The sequence below is a fragment of the Dendrobates tinctorius genome, unplaced genomic scaffold (genome assembly GCF_039654945.1).
Source record: "Dendrobates tinctorius isolate UK_male_01 unplaced genomic scaffold, ASM3965494v1 ptg000048l, whole genome shotgun sequence".
Classification (NCBI taxonomy): domain Eukaryota; kingdom Metazoa; phylum Chordata; class Amphibia; order Anura; family Dendrobatidae; genus Dendrobates; species Dendrobates tinctorius.
In genome coordinates this window covers 27,068,923-27,093,388 of record NW_027361716.1, presented here as the reverse complement: position 1 = coordinate 27,093,388, position 24,466 = coordinate 27,068,923, and the positions used below count along the sequence as shown (strand labels likewise).

The window sequence follows — 24,466 nt, the reverse complement described above, 5'->3', positions numbered from 1 at the left end:
ATGACAATGTCAGGGCTTGTTTTATGTGGGATGAATTGTTCTTTTTACCGACACCTTTGGTTTTAGCATATTATGTAGTGGAAAACGGGAAGAAAATTCAAAGTGCGGTGAAATTGCAAAAAAGTGAAACTTCAGATGCTTGCTTTTTTTTTTTTTTTGTTATAAAATGTTCACTAAATGCTAGAACTGACCTGCCAATGATTGATTCTCCAGGTTATAACGAGTTCAAAGACACCAAACATGTATAGGTTCTTTTTTATTTAAGTAATGAAAAAAAAATCCTACATTTGTTTTAAAAAAATAAATAAAAGGCACTATTTTCCAAAACCTGTAGTGTATCCATTTTTCGTGATCTGGGGTTGCGTGAGGGCTTGTTTTATGTTCGCCAAGCTGATGTTTTTATTGATACAATTTTGGTGTAGATATGATGTTTTGATTGCCGGTTATTGCATTTTATTGAAATGTAGTGGCGCCCAAAAGAACGTAATTCTGGAATGTTGAATTTTTTTTCTCATTACGCCATTTAGTGTTCAGGTTAATTCTTTTTTTTTTATATTGATGTTGGACTATGGCTAAAGCTCCCAGTAAATGTGCCCTTCCCTTTGAAGACATGGGGGTGTTAAAAGATCCACTTAAGAGAGATTCCTTCCTAAAAAGATACTGAGAAGCTTGAGGGGGCAGTCTAAGGGTATGTGCACACGTTGCGGATTCTGCTGCGGATCCCCAGTGGTTTTGGCCCTGCGGACCCGCAGCGGTTTCCGCAGCTGAGTACAGAACCATTATAGCTTACTAGATTAAGGCCCGATGCTATCGCATCGAGAGGATAGTGACACACCTCTTGCCATGATAACCCTCAATACACACACACCTCCTCAACATACACTCCTCTCACCTTTCACCATCTCCACTCACGTCCACTCACTCTTTCACTCCACATACGACCCTTTCTCTCACTCCGTCTCTCATACTCACACCGTCATCGTCGCTGCTCCACGATCCCCGACATCATCTTCCGCCGGCGCCATCCTGGATCCCGACATTGTCCACGCCGGCGACATGTTCTTGCGGCCATGCCATCTTGAGTATTCTGAAATCCTGCGAGTGGACATTAGTGGAGATAGTGAAAGGCGAGAGGAGTGTGTGTTGAGGAGTGGTGTGTTGAGGGTTAACATGGCAAGAGGTGTGCTGTGACGTCACCAGTTACAACTGGACGGAAGTTGTTACAACCCGGAAGCTGCTTAGCGCATTTATTATAGTAGATTAAGGCCCGATGCTATCGCATCGAGAGGATAGTGACACACCTCTTGCCATGTTAACCCTCAATACACACACCTCCTCAACACACCACACCGCCTCAACACACACTCCTCTCACCTTTCACCATCTCCACTCACGTCCACTCACTCTTTCACTCCACATACGACCCTTTCTCTCATTCCGTCTCTCATACTCACACCGTCATCGTCGCTGCTCCACGATCCCCGACATCTTCTTCCGCCGGCGCCATCCTGGATCCCGACATTGTCCACGCCGGCGACATGTTCTTGCGGCCATGCCATCTTGAGTATTCTGAAATCCTGCGAGTGGACATTAGTGGAGATAGTGGAAGGTGAGAGGAGTGTGTGTTGAGGAGTGGTGTGTTGAGGGTTAACATGGCAAGAGGTGTGCTGTGACGTCACCAGTTACAACTGGACGGAAGTTGTTACAACCTGGAAGCTGATTAGCGCATTTATTATAGTAGATTAAGGCCCGATGCTATCGCATCGGATAGTGACACACCTCTTGCCATGTTAACCCTCAATACACACACACCTCCTCAACACACCACACCGCCTCAACACACACTCCTCTCACCTTTCACCATCTCCACTCACGTCCACTCACTCTTTCACTCCACATAAGACCCTTTCTCTCATTCCGTCTCTCATACTCACACCGTCATCGTCGCTGCTCCACGATCCCCGACATCTTCTTCCGCCGGCGCCATCCTGGATCCCGACATTGTCCACGCCGGCGACGTGTTCTTGTGGCCATGCCATCTTGAGTATTCTGAAATCCTGCGAGTGGACATTAGTGGAGATAGTGGAAGGTGAGAGGAGTGTGTGTTGAGGAGTGGTGTGTTGAGGGTTAACATGGCAAGAGGTGTGCTGTGACGTCACCAGTTACAACTGGACGGAAGTTGTTACAACCTGGAAGCTGATTAGCGCATTTATTATAGTAGATTAAGGCCCGATGCTATCGCATCGGGAGGATAGTGACACACCTCTTGCCATGTGAACCCTCAACACACACTCCTCCTGAACACACCACACCGCCTCAACACACACTCCACTCAACTTTCACCATCTCCACTCACGTCCACTCACTCTTTCACTCCACATACGACCCTTTCTCTCACTCCGTCTCTCATACTCACACCGTCATCATCGCTGCTCCACGTTCCCTGACATCTTCTTCCACCGGCGCCATCCTTGATCCCGACGTTGTCCACGCCGGCGACATGTTCTTGCGGCCACGCCATCTTGAGTATTCTCAAATCCTGCGAGTGGACATTAGTGGAGATAGTGAAAGGTGAGAGGAGTGTGTGTTGAGGGTTAACATGGCAAGAGGTGTGCTGTGACGTCACTAGTTACAACTTGACGGAAGTTGTTACAACCTGGAAGCTGCTTAGCGCATTTATTATAGTAGATTAAGGCCCGATGCTATCGCATCGGGAGGATAGTGACACATCTCTTGCCATGTGAACCCTCAACACACACTCCTCCTGAACACACCACACCGCCTCAACACACACTCCTCAACACACACTCCTCTCACCTTTCACCATCTCCACTCACTCTTTCACTCCACATACGACCCTTTCTCTCACTCCGTCTCTCATACTCACACCGTCATCATCGCTGCTCCACGATCCCCGACATCTTCCACCGGCGCCATCCTAAATCCCGACGTTGTCCACGCCGGCGACATGTTCTTGCGGCCACGCCATCTTGAGTATTCTAAAATCCTGCGACTGGACGTTAGTGGAGATAGTGAAAGGTGACAGGAGTGTGTGTTGAGGAGGAGTGGTGTGTTGAGGTGTGCTGTGACATCACCAGTTACAACTGGACGGAAGTTGTTACAACCCGGAAGCTGCTTAGCGCATTTATTATAGTAGATAGATGTATCACACCTATGTTTTTATGTGGATAAGATATTTACATAGTGAGCCTCAAGAAGGACAGTATTACTGATGTATGTAAAGTGCTATTGAAATAATAGTACTCTATTAATAAATAAAAAGTTAATTATTATTTCCTAAGTTATGTAGGTATGTGTTAGCTATGTAGTTGAAATCTACGTATGTTTGCCTAAATTTTTTTTGTTTTTGCCTTTTTTTTTTTTAATCTATATATACCTATACCTATGTATATTTTTATGGATTTAAATATGTCTATGACATATATGTGAAAGAGATAATTAGTGTAAGATATATCTATCTGCTTAAATTATTTATATATATAACATATATCAAGCTATGTATAGAAGTCTTAGAAGTCTATTATCTATATCTATTTAGAATGTAACTATTATTTATATATCTATATATCTATCAATTCCAGGACCAACTTAAATAGTTTAAAGTAAGACATTTTTGTAAACGACATTTCTAGTGAAGATTTTTGGGCTATTAGGTAGCAATTGTCCTTGAAGTGGTGTATCCACCACTTTGACCCTAACGTTGCTGCGTTGCTTTACTCGGGAGAATGCAACATACAATTGTCCATGGGCAAATACAGGTTCGGGCAAAAAAATTCCAACTCGATTGAGGGTCTGTCCTTGGGATTTGTTAATGGTCATAGCAAAAGCAGGTTTTAGAGGAAACTGTCGACGTTTTAATTTAAAAGGTAACCCAGTTTCTGAAGGACACAAATCGATGCGTGGAATAAACACAATGTCTCCTTCAGCTGAGCCAGTAATCACTTTAGCCTGTATGATGTTGCGGAGTAAGGCAATGACAATGAGGCGAGTGCCATTGCAGAGACCTTTCTTGGTGTTTAGGTTTCTTAATAGCATCACAATGGTGCCAATTTTAAGTTTTAAGAGATGTGATGGCATTCCTGATGGTGTCAGAGAGTTTAAAAATTCAACTGGGTAGTTTTCACATTCCTCTGCCTCATCAGCATCGACAGAATCCTCACTTGTATATACAGTATAATCACCACTAATGCGATTCATTACTTTACAGTTCAGAAAATCGACGTCATCATTTTTCGGACATAATATAGCATGTGATGCAGCAGTGTCGAGGCTTTGTTGGTCATTAACATCAATGCAAATATGGTCTCCAAAGATCTCGGTTACTATAGAGCCAGTGCAAAGCATGTCTGGAGGAATTTCAATGACATCCTCTCCAAGGTTATGTTCATTAGACAGCTCACCATTTCCAAGTTTAAGCAACCAAGTGCTGTATTCAGGATCAGTGGAGCGCATGTTGTTAATTAGCGGTAGTCTGGTAAAATGTTGCCAATGTTCTGAATATTTAATGCAGGAATCTACAATGTCTATACTTGTTCCATGAGCGATGACGGGAAGACATTGTCTGAAGTCTCCTCCAAGAACAATAACTTTACCTCCAAATGGTGTTTTATTTTTTTCAGCAACATTTATTGTCATGATGTCACGTAGAAGTCTATCTATCACATTCAATGCATGTTTTTGGACCATAGTGCACTCATCAATAATAAAAAGTTTTGTACTCTGTAAATGTTTTCCTGCATTTGTATCGTTTTTAATCCTGGAAACAGATGATTCGTTGATCGGAATAGGTATGCCATATAGAGAGTGGATTGTTCGGCCTCCTTGTATCAAGTTAGATGCTATTCCTGTAGTTGCTGCAGGTGACACAATTTCTCCTTGTCCTCTTAAATGATGTGTAAGTAGATGGTATAGGTAGGTCTTTCCACTGCCACCAGGTCCATCGAGAAAAAAGCACTTTGGTATTAAACTGCTATTTTGTAAAGCTTCAGTAATGACATCAAAGGCAAAAAGTTGCTCCTGATTAAGAGTTTCTTTCATCTCTGCAGCTTTTTTTAACTCATAATCCTTATCATATTGTTTAAGGAGTTGTTTAATATTTTTTGCTGGGCGTGGTAAATTATAATCAGCAAAAGTTTTTCCATGGACTATGAGGACATCTTGGACATCTTTCATAGCATATCCTTCACAATCGATACACTCTTCAGTGTTGCTGTGGTATGTATGACAATAGTCTTGTAAAAAATGGTCCTTAAATTCATTCCACAATTCAAGTGGATTACTGGGGGGGCCAAAAATACAGATATAAGCAAACATGTCTCTAAGTTGGGAAGGCATGTTAAGAATGCAAGCATCTGTTAAAGTATGTCTCCAGATGCTATCATCGAATAATAATCCAAGTGCTAACGCAGCATCCTTAAAGGTTTAATGCATAACTCCATTGACGGTTTTAATGCTGTCAAAACTGGTAGCAGCTTTTACATGCAGTAACAACAAACGTAAATAATAGCGTTCTTGGTCTTTCACACTAACAGTATACATTCTTCCAATAACTGTGAGACCCCCTCGTTTTCTTTGTTCCCATGTGCCTTGTTTCCAAACGTAGTGTTCTGGAATTTCGCGGTAGAAATAGTTATGTGCATTGTGGTCGATCTTATTAAGGTTGAAATACGCCATAAGTGTAGAATTGGAATTGAGCTTTTGATGGATGTTGTCTGCAGAGTCATTCTCATGAAAATAGAGTGGTTGAGAATTAGGCAGATGTACGGCTAGGCGAATGATGGCATGAGATTGTTTATGCATAGGAAAAGCAAATATCCGCCATGCAGCCTCAGGTGCACTAACATATCTGGTATCCGTAAATTGGTGTGTTTCATCATGTTGGATGTTATTTTGGGAAATTTCAAGGTTGGCTTTGTCATGTCCTTTGTAAACGTATTTAAATAAATATTTTACACTTTGAATGGAAGCACATATTTCTACATTAATATGGCACTTGTATTTGGTGAGTAAAAATGGGTTATATGGAATTACCCATGAATTGTCAGTCGTCTTAGAATGGTGTTCATATGTTTTGCCAATGGGTCTGCGGTAAGTGGGATAGCCATCCTTTTCTTTGTTGGTATATGGTTGGTTTTGTTTTGGAAAACCTTTGCTACACTTTCCAAGATCCATACAGGGAGAATTAGGATTGTGTTCTCCACAGGGACCATGAATCATGTGTTGAAGAACAATGTTATGGAGCTGAGGGTAGATTGTTTCATCAGGTATTTCAGCCCAGACTATATTGTCTATGTCCGCCTCAGTCCGTAATTTAGACAGGCTGTCAAGAATAATTAAAATATGAGCGTGTGGGAGACCACGCTTCTGAAATTCAATGACATGGACCATTGCAGTGACGTTTCCAAATAATCCACTGCTAATGTCTTTTAAGAGGGATTCCAGTTTAATTTTAAAGACACGTGCAACCAAGTCTGGTCTGTGTTCAACACGCTGCCACGGTTCTAAATGTGTAGTAATCTCATTCCACTTAGGATTACATGTCATGGTGATAAATAGATCTGGTCGACCATACTTTGTAACAATAGCCATAGCATCCTGGAAGCGCTGCTGCATGTTTCTTGGACTGCCTTCAAAAGAAGATGGTAAAATGACGGTTTTCCCAATAGGGATGCCCTTTTGAACCGATTTTTTGAGTAGATGTTCTTGAAGGAGGCAGTAATCCTCCACTTTTAAATCTTTTTGGTGTTTGCGGATGTAATGTAGGCGATTAGCTTCGATTTTGACATAAGCATCTACTAAATATTGCTGTGTTAGCTTACCACCATTGAGGAGTGGATTAAAGTAATTTCTGACAGATAACATATAGCAATAGTATTGGAGTTGAGTGATCCTCCTCGAACTTTTGCCTTGTTGTTTGAGTCCATCATGCCATCCTTGGTCTCCATAAGGGAAAAATATTGGATAGAGGAGGGCATCCAAATTGCTATGGAGAATACTAATTTGTTGTGTTTGTGGAGCTAAAGGGTTATGGGGATCAGGTTTTAAATGAATTAATATGTCTCTATTGAAAGGTGGCTCACCATTGTCATTTTGAAACACGACTGCTACTTCACTGACAGTGGGATTATTGTAGCGTCGAGGGTCTTGAGTACGATCTTGTTTAATAGCCATAGTGATGTTTGGCATGACAGTTCCGTTTTGTAGAGATTTAATTTTTTCTTGTTCTTCCACATCACGTAACATTTGGTAAGCTTCCACAAAAGGATTAATAGTTTGGATTTGAAGGGCAATAATGTTCATCAATGTAGGATGACATTTTTGATTTTCTTTACATCGTAAGCGTTGTTCGTTTGCGGTAGTGGTATCGAGAATGTAAAGTTGGGCAAATGCGCGTTGCTGGTCATCTGAGGGATGTAGTGTTCCAGTTCTATGATAGATCTGGCCATGTATGCGGAAACAGTATGGGCCATATCCAGGAGGTGGTGAAATATTTGCACCCATGGAGGCAAAAGCAAAGGAACTGTTAATACTTCGAATATTATCCATGAAATTTTTGCTAAATTCACTTTGCCCTTTCAGCAAACGTGTAAAGACATCAGGATATTGTAGTATGGGTACATGGACTTTACCCTTCTGACAGCAGAGCGTAAAGTTGTTATCAGAAGGTATCTCTGCTACAAAATGCAAAGCTTCGTAATGCTCACATAGATGGGTCATGTCACCACAGCTGTGTTCGGTAATACTATTTTCATCATTAGTGAAAATGTGAGGTTGTAGTAGAAGTGCATGTCCAACCGATGGGGTGCGCCTAGTTTTGAGACCAACGTATATTTGTCTTGGTTGCACTTTCTGCGGGCTAACTGCAGCTTGTATGTGAAGAAACTGTGCGTTGTTATTGAATGGTGGTATTGATAGGGCAGAAACAGATTGCTGATTAGTTATGTCAGTGAACGGCATATAGGATGAAGTGTGGTAGTAACTTGTTCCACATGCTGATGTGGAAGCATCCTGTTGTGAGTCTACTAATAATGATGAGGAAGAAGCAGTCTGTTGGTGGTGGTGATGGCGTGTAGAGGCTTCTTCAGCCAATGTAATAGATTTAGAGTTAGGGGATTCGTGTGTGAGACGACGGCGTTTATAAGCCTTAATCTTGTCAAGTCGATGCTGTTTTTCCTCAGGAGTCTCATTAGCACGGCGTTGTTTTTGTCGTAGTGCTAAAGCTGCTTTCCTTTCACTGGCATTGGCATACTGTGCATCGGTATTGAATGGTGGTATTGATAGGGCAGAAACAGATTGCTGATTAGTTATGTCAGTGAACGGCATATGGGATGAAGTGTAGCAGTAAATTGTTCCACATGCTGATGTGGAAGCATCCTGTTGTGAGTCTAATAATAATGATGAGGAAGAGGCCGTCTGTTGTCGGCGGTGACGGCGTGCAGAGGCTTCTTCAGCCAATCTTATGGATTTAGAGTTAGGGGATTCGTGTGTGAGGCGACGGCGTTTATAAGCCTTAATCTTCTCAAGGCGATGGTGTTTTTCCTCAGGAGTCTCATTAGCACGGCGTTGTTTTTGTCGTAGTGCTAAAGCTGCTTTCCTTTCACTGGCATTGGCATACTTTGTTATGACTCATGTTGGCACAGGTAAAGGAGTCTATTTGGCAGTTATCTGGCAGTGAAGAAGGCGTCCTGGAGTATTGTAGAGTAAACAGATACTAATTGACCCTGTAATTGCCCAGCAGTAGTTATGAAGTGGTAGTGGCAAATTGGCCCTGTAGTTAGACACCGGCAGAGGAGCAAGGCAGCAGTAGTTATGGCGGTAGAGGCAAATTGGCCCTGTAATTAGACACCGGCAGAGGAGCAAGGCAGCAGTAGTTATGGCGGTAGAGGCAAATTGGCCCTGTAATTAGACACAGGCAGTGAACAGTCAGAGGAGCAAGGCAGCAGTACTTATGGCGGTAGAGGCAAATTGGCCCTGTAATTAGACACCGGCAGAGGAGCAAGGCAGCAGTAGTTATGGCGGTATTGGCAAATTGGCCCTGTAATTAGACACCAGCAGAGGAGCAATGCAGCAGTAGTTATGGCGGTAGAGGCAAATTGGCCCTGTAATTAGACACCGGCAGAGGAGCAAGGCAGCAGTAGTTATGGCGGTAGAGGCAAATTGGCCCTGTAATTAGACACCGGCAGAGGAGCAAGGTAGCAGTAGTTATGGCGGTAGAGGCAAATTAGCCCTGTAATTAGACACCGGCAGAGGAGCAAGGCAGCAGTAGTTATGGCGGTAGAGGCAAATTGACCTTGTAATTAGACACCGGCAGTAAACAGGCAGATGACCAAAGCAGCAGTAGTTATGGCGATAGAGGCAAATTGGCCCTGTAATTAGACACTGGCAGAGGACAAAGGCAGCAGTAGTTATGGCAGTATAGGCAAATTGGCCCTGTAATTAGACACCGGCAGAGGACAAAGGCAGTAGTTATGGCGGTAGAGGCAAATTGGCCTTGTAATTAGACACTGGCAGTAAACAGGCAGATGACCAAAGCAGCAGTAGTTATGGCGATAGAGGCAAATTGGCCCTGTAATTAGACACTGGCAGAGGACAAAGGCAGCAGTAGTTATGGCAGTATAGGCAAATTGGTCCTGTAATTAGACACCGGCAGAGGAGCAAGGCAGCAGTAGTTATGGCGGTACAGGCAAATTGGTCCAGTAATTAGACACCGGCAGTAAACAGGCATAGGACCAAGGCAGCAGTAGTTATGGTGGTACAGGCAATGCCAAGCGTCCGCACAGCAAGTCGGCGTGAGGTAAATGACGCAATTTCACGAATGCAAGATGGCGTCGGCGAAATCTCGCGAGATTTCGCCGACGTCGTTAACACCTCTTGCCATGTTAACCCTCAACACACCACACCGCCTCAACACACACTCCTCTCACCTTTCACCTCCACTCATGTCCACTCACTCTTTCACTCCACATACGTTCCTTTCTCTCACTCCGTTTCTCATACTCACACCGTCATCGTCGCTGCCCCGACATCTTCCTCCGCCGCGATCCAGGATCCAGACGTTCTCCAGGCCGCCGACATGTTCTTGCGGGACGCCATCTTGGATTTCGTGAAATCCCACGATATTCAAGATAGCGTCGCCGCAACAACATGTCGCTGGCGTGGACGACATCAGGATCCAAAAAGATGGCGTCGGCGAAATCTCGCGAGATTACGCCGACGCCATCTTTTTGGATCCCGATGTCGCCCACGCCAGCGACATATTCTTGCGGGACGCCATCTTGGATGTCGAAGTCCCGCGATATTCAAGATGGCGTCGCCGCAACAACATGTCGCTGGCATGGGCGACATCGGGATCCAAAATGGCGTCGGCGTAATCTCGCGAGATTTCGCCGACGCCATCTTTTTGGATCCCGATGTCGTCCACACCAGCGACATATTGTTGCGGCAACGCCATCTTGAATCTCGCGGGACTTCACGACATCCAAGATGGCGTCCCGCAAGAACATGTCGGTGGCCTGGAGAACGTCTGGATCCTGGATCGCGGCGGCGGAGGAAGATGTCGGGGCAGCGACGATGACGGTGTGAGTATGAGAAACGGAGTGAGAGAAAGGAACGTATGTGGAGTGAAAGAGTGAGTGGACATGAGTGGAGGTGAAAGGTGAGAGGAGTGTGTGTTGAGGCGGTGTGGTGTGTTGAGGGTTAACATGTGCGTGTGTGTGTGGTGACGTCACCAGTTACAACTGGACGGAAGTTGTTACAACCGGAAGCTGGTTAGGGCATTTATTATTATAGATGCAAAACAAAAAACGCTGTACAGATGCTGAGGATTTTTCCGTGCGGTTTTGCCGTGGATTACAATCCGCAGCATGTCAATTGTTTGTGCGGATTCCGCAGCGGTTTCACACCTTATCATTATGAGGTGTGAAACCGCAGGGCAAAACCTCAGGCTAATCCGCAGATAAACCGCATGACTTTTGTCCTGCGGATTTACCTGCGGATTTCACCAAATCCGTGCGGAAAAATCCGCAACGTGTGCACATACCCTTAGACTTGCTGTAGCAGCAACCTGCATGGCTAGGTTATTGATGATCTGGTTGGACCAATTAGAGAAGCAGCTCCGGGATAAGGTATCTCTAGGAATAAATCTCTAGATTTCAGTCCCTTAGGGTATGTGCACACGTTGCGGATTCTGCTGCGGAATGTTCCATGCGGATTTTTGCTAAATCCGCAGGTAAAATTACATGCATTTTACCTGCGGATTTAGTGCAGATTTCCTGTGGATTTTCTGCAGTTTTTGTGCGGTTTTCACCTTCGTTTTTACACCTGCGGAATCCTATAATGGAGCAGGTGTAAAACACTGCGGGATCCGCACAAAGAATTGACATGCTGCGGAAGTGAACCTGCAGCGTTTCTGCTGCGGATTTTTCCGCAGCATGTGCACAGCGGTTTTGATTTTACGTTGACTATAATGGTACTGTACACCGCAGGAGAATCTGCTGCGGATCTGCAGCAGAATTTGCAACGTGTGCACAAACTCTAAATGTGTGGGGCTGCTGCATTTCTGGCTGATGCATCGGCTGATTTAGTTAGACTAGTGGCCAGATCTGCAGCATTCTCCAATACGGCACCTAGAACCCTCTGGCTTAAGGCTATGTGCCCACGTAGCGTTTTTGATGCAGAAAATTCCTGAGCGGAAACGCACACCCTCTTCCCGGGAAAACGCATGCGTTTTATGAAGCGCTTTTGTAATTGTTTTTGACGCTTTTGTTAAGCATTTTCACATGCGTTTTCCTAAGCGTTTTTGCAATACAATTGAATGTATGTGGAAAGGCGTGTGTTTCCGCAAAATTAATGAACATGCTGTGTTTTTTTCCGCTTAGCGTTTCCGCAGCGGAAAAAAACGCACCATTAGCACAACATGTGCATTTTCCATTATAATTAATTGGATGCTTTTCTTAAGCATTTCCGCAGCAGAAGCGCTTGTCTAAAAGCGCTGCGGAAACACTTAAACGCAACGTGGGCACACAGCCTAAGTGTTGCCCTGGGGACGTCCAAACAAAATCAACGTTTTCTCCATTCCTTTTGAATGTGAATTTCTGTTCGGGTCAATAGTAGATGACATTCTCAAAAAAGCGTGGGATAGGAATAATTCTCGCATATAAGAAGTCCTTTCGCAGCAGGATTTTTTTTTCGTAGGTGGTCCCCCAGAGAGCAGAATGAATGGGAAGATGAGAAAAAAAAAGTTTCCTCTTTGGGGGTTCCTCTCAGGATAGGAAACTCCTAGTGATGGTCTTTCCCAGATGGTAGGAAGATTATCCGTCTTTCTCCTGGTCTGAGAAAAGATTTTCAGGAGCTCCTGGATATTGAGCCTAATAGTTGGGCCTAAAATTAGACTTCCTCCCAGTCCCAAACTTTTTCGTGACAACTCTGCAGTACTCTCCAGTGGAACAACTGGCCCTAGAACACGAGGAACTAAGCTTCCATGAGATAGAAGTATTCTGTTTCTGGTGAAAAAACAGACTGATCCTTCAGGACGATAATCAACCTAAAAAAGCTGAATAGTTCACTAAAGACTCAAAAGTTCAAAATGGAGTCAATAAAAACTGTCAAAATCCTGTTTCCAGATTGCTTTTTGACAGCTCTGGACCTGAGGGACACATCTTATTACCGTATTTAGCGGTTTATTAGACTCACTGGATTATAAGACACATCCTAAATTTTCAGGAGGAAAAAAATTATTTTTTTTAATAAAATGGTGGCACTTCTTACAAACCATGCATCTTATTGCTTACCTTATCTGCGGTGAAGCAGGGTCCCAGGGTCATTGCTGGCAGAGGCAGGAGTGTGGCAATGCTGCAGACCCCAGACTGGGAGAAGGGGGTGTTCGGATGTGCGACGCTGCTGGTGTTCGGTGGTGCCGGTGCTCCGCCGACAATTTGTGAAAGCTCCGAGCCCCGGTACTTAGATGTTTTACTGTGCGGTGAACTCCGGGAAAATGGCTGCCGGGTGGCGGGCAGGCACAGATGGAGATCATGGCACTGAGATCTCATCTCCCGAGATCTTGGTGCCGGGATCTCCATCGCCATCGATTTTCTTAAGTTTAAGACCCATCTTAAACTCACTAAAGAGGTCATGACTCTTTCTAGCTTAGGCTAGTTTCACACTTGCTTTTTTTTGCAGCGCGTTTTTCCCGCAAAAAAACGCATTGAAAAAACGCATACAAAAGCATACAACTGCTGCGTTTTTTTTCAAGCATTTTTATGAGCATGCATGAAAAAAACGCAGCGTTTTTATGCGTTTGTATGCGTTTTCATTGCGTTTTTACCGCGTTTGCGTTTTTTTCCAACATTAGGTGGCCCCTCACACTAACCCAAACCATGACTTTACTAACCCTGACCCTAACCCTAACCCTGACCCTAACCCTTAACCAAACCATACTTAACCCTAACCCAAACCCTAACTAACCCTGACCCTAACCCTGACCCTAACCCTGACCCTAACCCTGACCCTAACCCTGACCCTAACCCTGACCCTAACCCTGACCCTAACCCTGACCCTAACCCTGACCCTAACCCTAACCCTTAACCAAACCATACTTAACCCTAACTAACCTTAACCCTAACCCTGACCCTAACCCTTAACCAAACCATACTTAACCCTGACCCTAACCCTGACCCTAACCCTTAACCAAACCATACTTAACCCTAACCCTAACCCTGACCCTAACCCTTAACCAAACCATACTTAACCCTAACCCTGACCCTAACCCTGACCCTAACCCTGACCCTAACCCTGACCCTAACCCTTAACCAAACCATACTTAACCCTGACCCTAACCCCAACCCTAACCCTGACCCTTAACCAAACCATACTTAACCCTAACCCTAACCCTAACCCTAAACCCCCTTAACTAACCCTAACTCTAACCCAAACCCCTAAATTCCATGGTTAACCAAAAAAAACGCATGTGCAAAAAAACGCATACATGAGCATGCCAGTGCGCATGTATGTGCATCCATAGGCTATAATGGCCATTTTTAGCGCAAAACGTGCGCATATGTGCGCATGCGCTTTTTTGCAGGGCCAAAAAATGCAACATGCTGCGTCTGGAAAATACAAACGCACACCCCAAAAAAACGCAGCGCATGAAAATCGCATACATGCGCTTACCAGCGCGCAGGTATGCGCACCCATGTTAAATATAGGGGAAAAAACGCATGCGCACGTATGCGGTTTTTTCCAGCGCAAAAAAACGCAAATGTGAAACCAGCCTTAGCTTTGCAGTGCTGTATTGAGTTGCCTTTCACTAGAAAGTCATCCAGGTAGTGGACAATCAAGATGTCCTACTCCCTCAGGTTTGCCATCGCTTCTGCCACCAGCTTGGTAAACACTAGAGGAGCTACCACCAAACCAAAAAGGAGAGCTCTGTAGTGAAAGCATCTGATAACCCCCCTTTATGCAGACCGCTACCGTGAGGAACTTCTGACAGTCTTCATGTATGGGAATATACCGTATTTTAGTATATACCACTTAAGGTATATTTTGCATTGATGTTTCGCATTTATAAATTTTCATTGGTATATTGTATTTGATATTTTTAAGCGCAATATTATACCATTGCTTATATTATTGCAATTCACACTGACGTATATTCACATAATTGTGGTGTCCGGGTGGCACCCATAAATGAGCTTACAAATCCTTCTATATTTGTTAAATCAATGTGACAGTATCTGTGTGTTTGAGTCCAAATACCTGTTAGTCTGTTGCTTGTTTTTCTTTTTATAGAAATTTAGAGTCCACGTTCAGTTATACAGGAGAGTTAGAATACACTCGGTGACATTAGTCCATTTACAGACGGATACACTCGCTGACATTAGTCCATTTACAGACCGAGCCCCAGCCCGGGACACACAACTGTAAGTCAAAGAGGCTGCCGGAGCTTAAAGGGTGTTCTCACAAACAATGTTAATTTTAAAATTGATTTTAATCAATACATCTTGGAATAATAATAATTTCCAAAATTGGATGTGTTTTAAAAAAAAAAAAAAAATTATTGTGCTCAAATCTTATAAATCTTGCTGCCTTTGGGTAACTCTGGACTCTAATATCTCCTTTAAACCACATATCCATGCTCTTTCCATTTCGTGCTGACTCAAACTCAAAAATTTCCCAGATCCGTACATTTTGTAATCAAGAATCTGAAAAAGCACTAGTTCATATCCCATCATCTCCCGCTTCAACTGCTGCAACCTCCTGCTCTGTGGCCTCCCTTCTAATCCACCTATCCCCCCCTGCTATTTCCCAGCCACTTTTCTCTGTCAATCCATTTGCTGGCTCTCTATTGCCCACTTACTAAATCTTAACCATCCACAAGCTGTCTCCTCCATAGATCTGTGACCTAGTCTCCCGATAAATACCTCCATGCAATCTCCGATCCTGACAAGATCTCCTTCTCTACTCCCCTTTTATTTCCTTTTTTCACAATCACATACAAGATTTCTCCCATGCATCCCCCTACTCTGGAATTCTCTACCACAACATATCAGACTCTTGCCTATCGTAGAAAGCTCCTAAAGGAACCTGAAGATCTACCTCTTCCGACAAATTTATAGCCTGCAGTAACCCTCGTTCCACCATACTGCTGCACAACCATCTTTACCTTTAGCTACTGTATCCTGACCAATCCCTTGTAGATGCTGATCTCTCACGGGCATGGTCCTCTCTCCTCTTGTGCCAGTGGAAGATTTGTAATGTTTACGATTATTGTACTTATTTTTTATTATTTATACTGTGTTCCTGCTGTGTAATGGCTGTCTGACTGTAAAGGGACATGATCATACCACAACTCCTGGGTGGCGGAGGTGGCAAACAGTATGCAGACATTACAGCAGAGGATCACAGCTGATTGTTTTGTGAGGTAAGGCATTTTTCTGCCTGTTTTTTAAAAAATGTTTTACCTCAAAGAATTGTCTATGTTCCCGTGCTGTAATGTCTGTATAATTTTTAACTTCCTCTCCTGCGCAAGATCTGTGGTATGTTCAGACCATATTCCCTCAATGTCAGGAACAACCATTACACAGTACATAGCCGAGGCACATTTATAAGATTAACTCAGCACAGGAAAAAACATTTTTTTAAACATCCAATTGTTGAAATTCTTATTATTCCAAGATCACTTGACTAAAAGAAACTTTGTTCGTGGGACAACCAGGGCTGTGGAGTCGGTAAGCCAAGTCTCCGACTCAGACTCCTCAATTTCCCTGATTTTTGACTCCACAGCACTGGAGTACTGAGCATATACATAAAGTGCAGCACAGATTCATCTCAGCTAACGGCCTAGGTGCTTAGATAAAAAATAGAACAGGCATTTATAAGACATCCTGCGCTGAACTACTAAACCCAATATATTACATATAGTTGTGCTCAAAAGTTTACATACCCCGGTAGAACTTTTGCTTTCTTGGCCTTTTCTCAGAGAATATGAATGATAACACCAAAACTTTTTCTCCACTCATGGTTAGTGGTTGGGTGAAGCCATTTATTGACAAACTACTGTGTTTTCTCTTTTTAAATCTTAATGACAACCCAAAACAGCCAAATGACCCTGATCAAAAATTCACATACCCTGGTGATTGTGGCCTGATAACATGCACAATTTGACACAAATCGGTTTGAATGGCTACTAAAGGTAACATCCTCACCTGTGACAAATGCCAGTAAAATTGTTTGGGATGCAAAGAAAAACCCACAAAGAACATCAGCTGAAATACTGGACTCTTGGAAAACTAGAGGTCTGGCTGTTTAAAAATGCACAATAAAAGGCACTTGAAGAAAAATGTGTCACCTTTGGCATATAGTCTTCTTGAGATAATTTCATCGTCAACTTGCTCAACTGTTCAAAACAGCAGTAATTTTGACCAGGGTTGCCAAAACTTTTACATGTCACTGTACATTATTGGGATCATGTTCTTCTTCCTGCTGTGTTGCTGTCTGTTTGTGATTGGGCAATTTGTTCTGGAATATGATGTTTTATTCAGCTCTGCAGCTAAAAGCACCCCAGGCATAGTTCAACATGAAAACATTGGTTAAAGTTTATCTTTAAAATTAAATTTTTTTTTTTCTGATTTCTCATGTTTACATGAAATTCATATTCTACTAAAGGTTTGCAATTGTCTTAAAAATGGAAAGTACATGCTAAAATCATTTCGCTAACATTTATGCTTTTATTTGACAGCTCGCCTCTTCTGGAAATCTTGGTTTACTCACCAATGTTACTCCTCTAAATAATTCAACTAGTGATATTTCAAGGTAACACATTTGTCCCTTAATTTTATGTATAACATATTATTGTTTCAGTGGCATGGATTTTAATATTTTTCATTATTTCCTGTTTTACAACCAATGATTATACACAGCTTAAAGTCTTCATCTTCTTGGATATTTTTCTTTAAACCTTGCAAAAATGTGTTAAGGCTTTCTGCATTTGCATTTTTGTTGTATGTGGACGCAATTTCATAATTACTGTATTTTTCTGACTATAAGACGCACTTTTTTCCTCCCAAAATGTGGAGGAAAATAGGTGCGTTTTATAGTCCGGATGCACGGCTCTAGCTGTGGTGGGGAGGCGGGGGAGCGGTTTTGGCGGGGCAGCGATCACAGGGGCAGGAGCCAGCGGCACCGGCTAACTCCTGTGCCCGCTGCTAAAGAGAAATTAATATTCACTGCATTCCACGCCCATGGGCGTGGAGGGCAATAAATATTAATTTCTTTTTGGCATCCTGGTATGATTGGCCCCCATCCTTATTCTGTTATGATTGGCCCCATCCTGGTTTTGGTATTCTTGGACCCATCAGAAATGATTAAAAAAAACAAACCATTACACTTTCCTTCCTCCGCTCCCTCGCAGCATCCTGCTCTGTTGCCAGCAGCTGCTTAATGATTGTAAATAGTGCATGGCTGGGAGGTCATGCGCTGCTGGCAAGCAGAGCACCGCTGCCGGAATACTCGCCGTGACTGTTCATCTCAGAAAGCACTGAGTATTCATTGCTCTTCAGTAGGGCGCAGTTTCAGCCGGAGCCTTTCTGCTGCTACCGGCGTTCACGTGTGCCGATACTCAAGAGAAATGAATATTCTGAATAATATTTTGAATAATATTCTGATATAAGATATGGCCACCGCCTTTCAGGGCTTATCCTACAGCATTCTATAATGCTGTAGATAATCCCCCTATCCAACTTGCAAGTGAAGAAAAATAACTTTTATTATACTCACCCGGGGGGTCGGTCCTATCCGATGGGTGTCACATGTCCGGCATCTCCCATCTTCTTGCGATGCCGCCCTCCTGCTTCTTCATTGCTCCCCGGTATCGCACTCTTGAGCAGGTGTACTTATCTGCCCTGTTAAGGGCAGAGCTAAGTACTGCAGTGTGCAGGTGCTGGGAAAGGTCAGAGAGGCCCAGGCAAGATCGAGTCAGTGAGTACAGCCATAAAACTTCTCCATCACAATTGTTTTATGGTGGTAGTTGATTTAAAGGATGCTTACTATCAAATTCCAATCCATCCGGACCATCAGAAATACCTGAAGGTAGCCCTATACATTCAGGGCGAAGTCAGACATTTTCAGTTCTAAGCTCTTCCCTTTAGACTGTCAATAGCCCCGAAAGTATTCACCAAAGTGATAGCGGAGATGACGGCCTTCTTCCTTACCCAGAACACCATTATCGTTCCTTATCTGGACGACTTTCTGATAGTAGGAAGGTCAAAGGAGCACTGCTTCGCAGTTGAAAGAGGTGTCAGTAGCCTTACAAGAACTGGGCTTGATGATAAATACTCAAAAATCAAGACTACAACCCCTGAAGGTATGTGCAACAGTTGCAGATTGTTCTGCAGATTTTTCCTTGCGGATTTTGCTAAATCCGCAGGTAAAATGATCTGCGTTTTACCTGCGGATTTAGTGCAGATTTCCTGTGGATTTTCTGCCGTTATTGTGCAGATTTCAGGCTAATTTCACACTTGCTTTTTTTTGCAGCGTGTTTTTCCCGCAAAAAAACGCATTGAAAAAACGCATACAAACGCATACAAATGCTGCGTTTTTTTCAAGCATTTTTATGAGCATGCATGAAAAAAACACAGCGTTTTTATGCGTTTGTATGCGTTTTTAGTGCGTTTTTACCGCGTTTGCGGTTTTTTCCAACATTAGGTGGCCCCTCACACTAACCCAAACCATGACTTTCCTAACCCTAACCCTGACCCTAACCCTTAACCAAACCATACTAACCCTAACCCTTAACCAAACCATACTAACCCTAACCCTAAACCCTAGCTAACCCTAACCCTAAACCCTAGCTAACCCTAGCCCTAAACTCCCTTAACTAACCCTAACTCTAACCCAAACCCCTAAATTCCATTGTCCAACTAATGGTAAAAAAAAAACCGCATGCGCAAAAAAAGCATACATAAGCATGCCAATGCGCACATATGCGCACCCATAGACTTATAATGGGTGTCTTGCTGTAAAAAAACACATTTTTTGAGGCAAGTCGGACGCCCAAAAAATGCAACAGGATGCATTTTGTGCGCCCGAGTGCATACCGCAAAAAAACGCATGCGCGGAAAAACGCATACAAACGCATGTGTATGCGCACATAAGCGCATCCCATGCAAAGTATAGGAAAAAAAACTCATGCGTTTTTTAGCGCTAAAATACCGCGAAAAAAAACGCAAGTGTGAAACCAGCCTCACCTGGGTTTTTTCATCTGTGGATTCCTATAATAGAGAAGGTGTAAAACGCTGCGGAATCCGCACAAAGAATTGACATGCTGCGGATTTGAACCCACTGCGTTTCCACGCTGATCCGCAGCAGAAACCGCAACGTATGCTCATACCCTGAGGGATCAGACCTTCTTGGGCCTTGTCCTGAACTCCGAGCTACAGGCTTGTTTCTTGCCTGACAACAAGGTAGAAGAAGGTGGTTGGAGTTAGAATTGGGGGTTTCCACTGTTCAGGCACATCAGGGGCTCTCCAAACGCGACATGACGTCTGATCTCAATTCCAGCCAATTCTACGTTGAAAAAGTCAAACGGTGCTCCTTCCCCTCCAAGCTCTGCCATTCGCCCAAACAGTGGTTTACCCCCACATATGGGGAATCAGCCTACTCAGGACAAAATGCACAACAACATTTGGGGTCCAATTTGTCCTGTTACCCTTGGGAAAATAAAAAATTGGGAACTAAAAGATAATTTTTATGGAAAAAATTATTTTTTTTATTTTTGTGGTTCTACATTATAAACTTCTGTGAAACACTTGGGGGTTCAAAGTGCTCACCACACATCTAGATAAGTTCCTTTTGGGGTCTAGTTTCCAAAATGGGGTCACTTGTGGGGGGTTTCCACTGTTTAGGCACATCAAGAGCTCTCGAAACGCGACTTGGGGTCCGATCTAAATTCCAGCCAATTTTGCGTTGAAAAAGTCAAACGGCGCTCCTTCCTTTGCTAACTCTGCCATGCCCCCAAACAGTGGTTTACCCCCATATATGGGGTATCGGCATACTCAAGACAAATTTCACAATTACTCTTGGGGTCTTGTTTCCCTTGGGAAAATAAAAACTGGGGGTGAAAAGATCATTTTTTTGGAAAAAATGTTTTTTTAATTTTACGGCTGTATGTTATGTACAGTACGTCTCTGAAGCCCTTGGGGGTTCAAAGTTCTCACCACACATCTAGATAAGTTCCTTGGGGGGGGGGGGGGGGGGGGTCTCATTTTCATAATAGTGTCATTTGTGGGGGGGGGTTCCACTGTTTAAGCACATCAGAAGCAACATGGCATCCAGCCAATTCTGCTTTAAAAAAGTCGAACGGCGCTCAATCCCTTCCGAGCTCTGCCATGCGCCCAAACAGTGGTTCCCCCCCATATCAGGTATCAGCGTACTCAGGAAACATTGCACAATATCTTTTGGGGTCCAATTTCTCCTGTTACCCTTGGTAAAATTAAAAAAAAAAATTGGACCTGAAGTAATTTTTTTGTGAAAAAGTTGTGTTCATTTTTTTTTTCTTTTTTCTTAAACATTCAAATAATTTCCGTGAAGCACCTGAAGGGTTAATAAATTTCTTGAATGTGGTTTTGAGCACATTAAGGGGTGCAGTTTTTAGAATGGTGTCACTATTGGGTATTTTCTATCATATAGACCCCTCAAAGTGACTTCAAATGTGATGTGGCCTCTATGACCTTTATGTGAACTCTATGACCTTTCCTGGCGCCTGCGCAATGCAGTACTTTGCTCTGCCCTCAACAGGGCAGATAAAGAACGCCTGTGCAGGAGCCACGACAGGCAGCAAGGAAGAGAACGTCATTGCTAGAAGATGGGAGGCACTGGACCCGGACCGCAACACCCATCGAACCCGGACCGCACCCGGGTGAGTATAATCTAACTTGTTTTTCTTCTCTTTCAGGTTACATCGGAGGCTTATCTACAGCATTCTGTAATGCTGTAGATAAGCCCCTGATGGCAGTGGCCACATTTTATAGACGAAAAAATAGGTGACAGATTCCCTTTAAGTTTGAATTTTAATTTGATGGATGCCAGGGAAATGTCTCCCAGCTGTAAACATTGGTGCCTCTTGTAAAATTTGGTGGTGACCTCTGCTAAAAACCATGGCACCTTAAAAAGAGTAATATACATGTTTGCTGTGAAGCAGCTTTTGGTGGCCTGCACACAACGTTGGTTGTGATTCCACTAAACATTTTAATATAAATAAAACCCCTTACATCAAACCAAATGGTGTAAATTATCTCAGATGCAATCCATAGCATTATTCAGAAGTAAATGTATATGTATCACCACATATTAGATTTTGCTCCTATTATTAAATAATTGTTTCTAGAATTCAAGCTTTACTCTGAGATAGAGATCATTTTCCTGTGTAATTCAGACAATCATTAAACATTTTTGTTCTGTAGATCCAGTGATGAAGTTGCACTTAGTCCGAAGCTCAAAATGGAGAATAGTGCATTTGGATGTCTAAGTGGATCTAGTAGCAGTCGAAGCTTTCAAGAGTCCTCAAGAAGTCCTGCAGTGCTTCTTCCAGGGCTATCAGATTCACTAATAGCTAGATCGGTTGTTCAGGTATACATTTCTTTTTACTCTATCTTGTTGTGCCGCACATGGGAAAAAATTGAATTTGAGATATCGTATTCTTTGCAGGACAAAGTGACATTTTCAGTGATGCCTTTTTTTTTCTATACATCGTTTGATTTTTTTTTTTTTTTTTTTTTTAAATGTCATTCATCATATGTGTTATGGTACCACTATATAGCTTGGGTCCTTATGTATGTGGCAATAACAAACGTGCACTTTTTTGGTTTTATTTATATATAAAAGTGAATTTTTAGTGGCAATTTATTTGCTTTTATTTTTTTTTTTTCTTTCTTTTACTTATTTACAATTTTGTTTTCCCCATTTGCCCACATACAGTAATTTTGTCTTACAGTTCGCGCCATAAAGTAATTTTGGTAATGTAGGGCCCCATCTGGTGACCATCTTGCGTAATGAGTAATGCCCCATCCTGGTGCCCATCTTGAAGTAACGCCCCATCCTGGTCCCCTTCTTGTAGCAATGTTCCCATCGTGGTTCCCTTCTTGTAGTAATGTTCCCATCCAGTTCGCCATATTGTAGTAATGTGCCCATCCTGACCCTCCTACCCTCGGACGCGGTCTGCAGCATTCGGAGGTCCGTCACTGCTAGTACAGATGGAGAAGCTGCGCTAGCTTGATTGCGTTAGGGAGTAGCATTAACGCAGCCCGTCAACGCTATGCGTTGAATGGACTGCATTAACGCTATGTGAACCTAGCCTAATGTCCCTCATCTTTGTCTTCATCTTGTAATAATGCTCCATCCTGGACCGCTTCTTCTATTAATGTCCCCATTCTGATTCCCATCTTGTAGTAATGCCCCAGGATGTCAGGAAAACAGCTGTACTAATCACTGAGTCGACTTACTGCCCACCATAATGCATATGCTGACATCTGCCATATATAGATTAGGCTCAGATCCGAATACTGCTCCATACAATTTATAGTATCTGGTTTGCAAATTGCCTCTTCAGAAAGAAAGAGGACTTTTACTCTACAGCGCCACCTATTGGTAGTAGCGATCCTACAAGTCACAATCAGTATCTGGTTTAACATTTATAAAATTGTGAAACATTATCTTTAAAACCCCTTAACACAGTCATGTACATGTGCATTGTGGGATAAGGTGCCTTAATACAAAATTGAGGAGTTGGAGCTAATGTTGTTAGAACATAATTATGACATGGTGGGGATATCTGCGACATGGCTGGACGAGAACCATGACTGGGCTGTTAATTTACAGGGCTGTAGTCTGTTCAGAAATGACCGTACAAATAACCGAGGGGGAGGTGTGTGTTTATATGTAAAATCATCCTTAAAACCCATCCTTCGTGATAATATATATGAATCTAATGAAAATGTAGAGTCCCTGTGGGTAGAGATAAGGGGAGGGGGGAAAATAATAAATTACTGATAGGTATTTGTTATAAGTCTCCAAAAATAATGGAATCAACAGAGAATATCCTCATAAAGCAGATAGATGAAGCGGCGACTCAAGGAGAAGTCATTATTATGGGGGACTTCAACAACCCTGAAATACATTGGGGAACCGAAACCTGCAGTTCCAGCAAAGGTAATAGGTTTATTAACTGGGACGATATCCTGAGACATAAAAATACACGAAGACAATGGGAGATGTTTATTAGCGTCCTGAATAGGACCTGTTCACAATATATACCTTATGGGAATAAACATGCATGAAATAGGAGGAAACCACTGTGGTTAAATACAGGGCTGTGGAGTCGGTAAGCCAAATCTGCGACTCTGACTCCTCAATTTCCCTTACACCGACTCCAACTCCGACTCCACGACTCCGACTCCCACATATATTGCTTATATTTAAGTGAAAAATGTTTTGTAGTACAATGTGAACATCAGACATTTAATCATTTCTATGATCCAATAATCAAGATATTTAGATAGAACATAATATCTGTTTATTGGAATACAACTTTAGATAACAAAAAACTGTAATAAATTGTAAATATGTAATACACTGTATACATGTACATGTATACGGTACAGATCAAAGTATGGACACACCTTCTCATTCAAAGAGTTTTCTTTATTTTCACGACTCTGAAAATTGTAGATTCATTATGAAGGCGTCAAAACAATGAATTAACACATGTGAAATTATATAATTAAAGTGTGAAACAACTGAAAATATGTCTTGTATTATAGATTCTTCAAAGTAGCCACCTTTTGCTTTGATTACTGCTTTGCACACTCTTGGCATTCTCTTGATGAGCTTCAAGTGGTAGTCACCAGAAATGGTCTTCCAACAGTCTTGAAGGAGTTCCCAGAGATACTTAGCACTT

General features: G+C 42.8%; 1 protein-coding gene across 3 annotated transcripts in view; it reads left to right on the top strand.

The window, feature by feature from the left end:
- EDC4 (enhancer of mRNA decapping 4) overlaps nt 1-24,466 on the top strand; it is a 634,971-nt gene that overhangs the window by 344,725 nt on the left and 265,780 nt on the right. For all 3 annotated transcript variants that reach the window (XM_073576355.1, XM_073576356.1, XM_073576357.1), the window contains exons 16-17: nt 17,255-17,328; nt 21,975-22,140. In XM_073576355.1, coding sequence (XP_073432456.1) covers nt 17,255-17,328; nt 21,975-22,140 — 240 coding nt within the window. The remainder of the gene's footprint in view (nt 1-17,254; nt 17,329-21,974; nt 22,141-24,466) is intronic.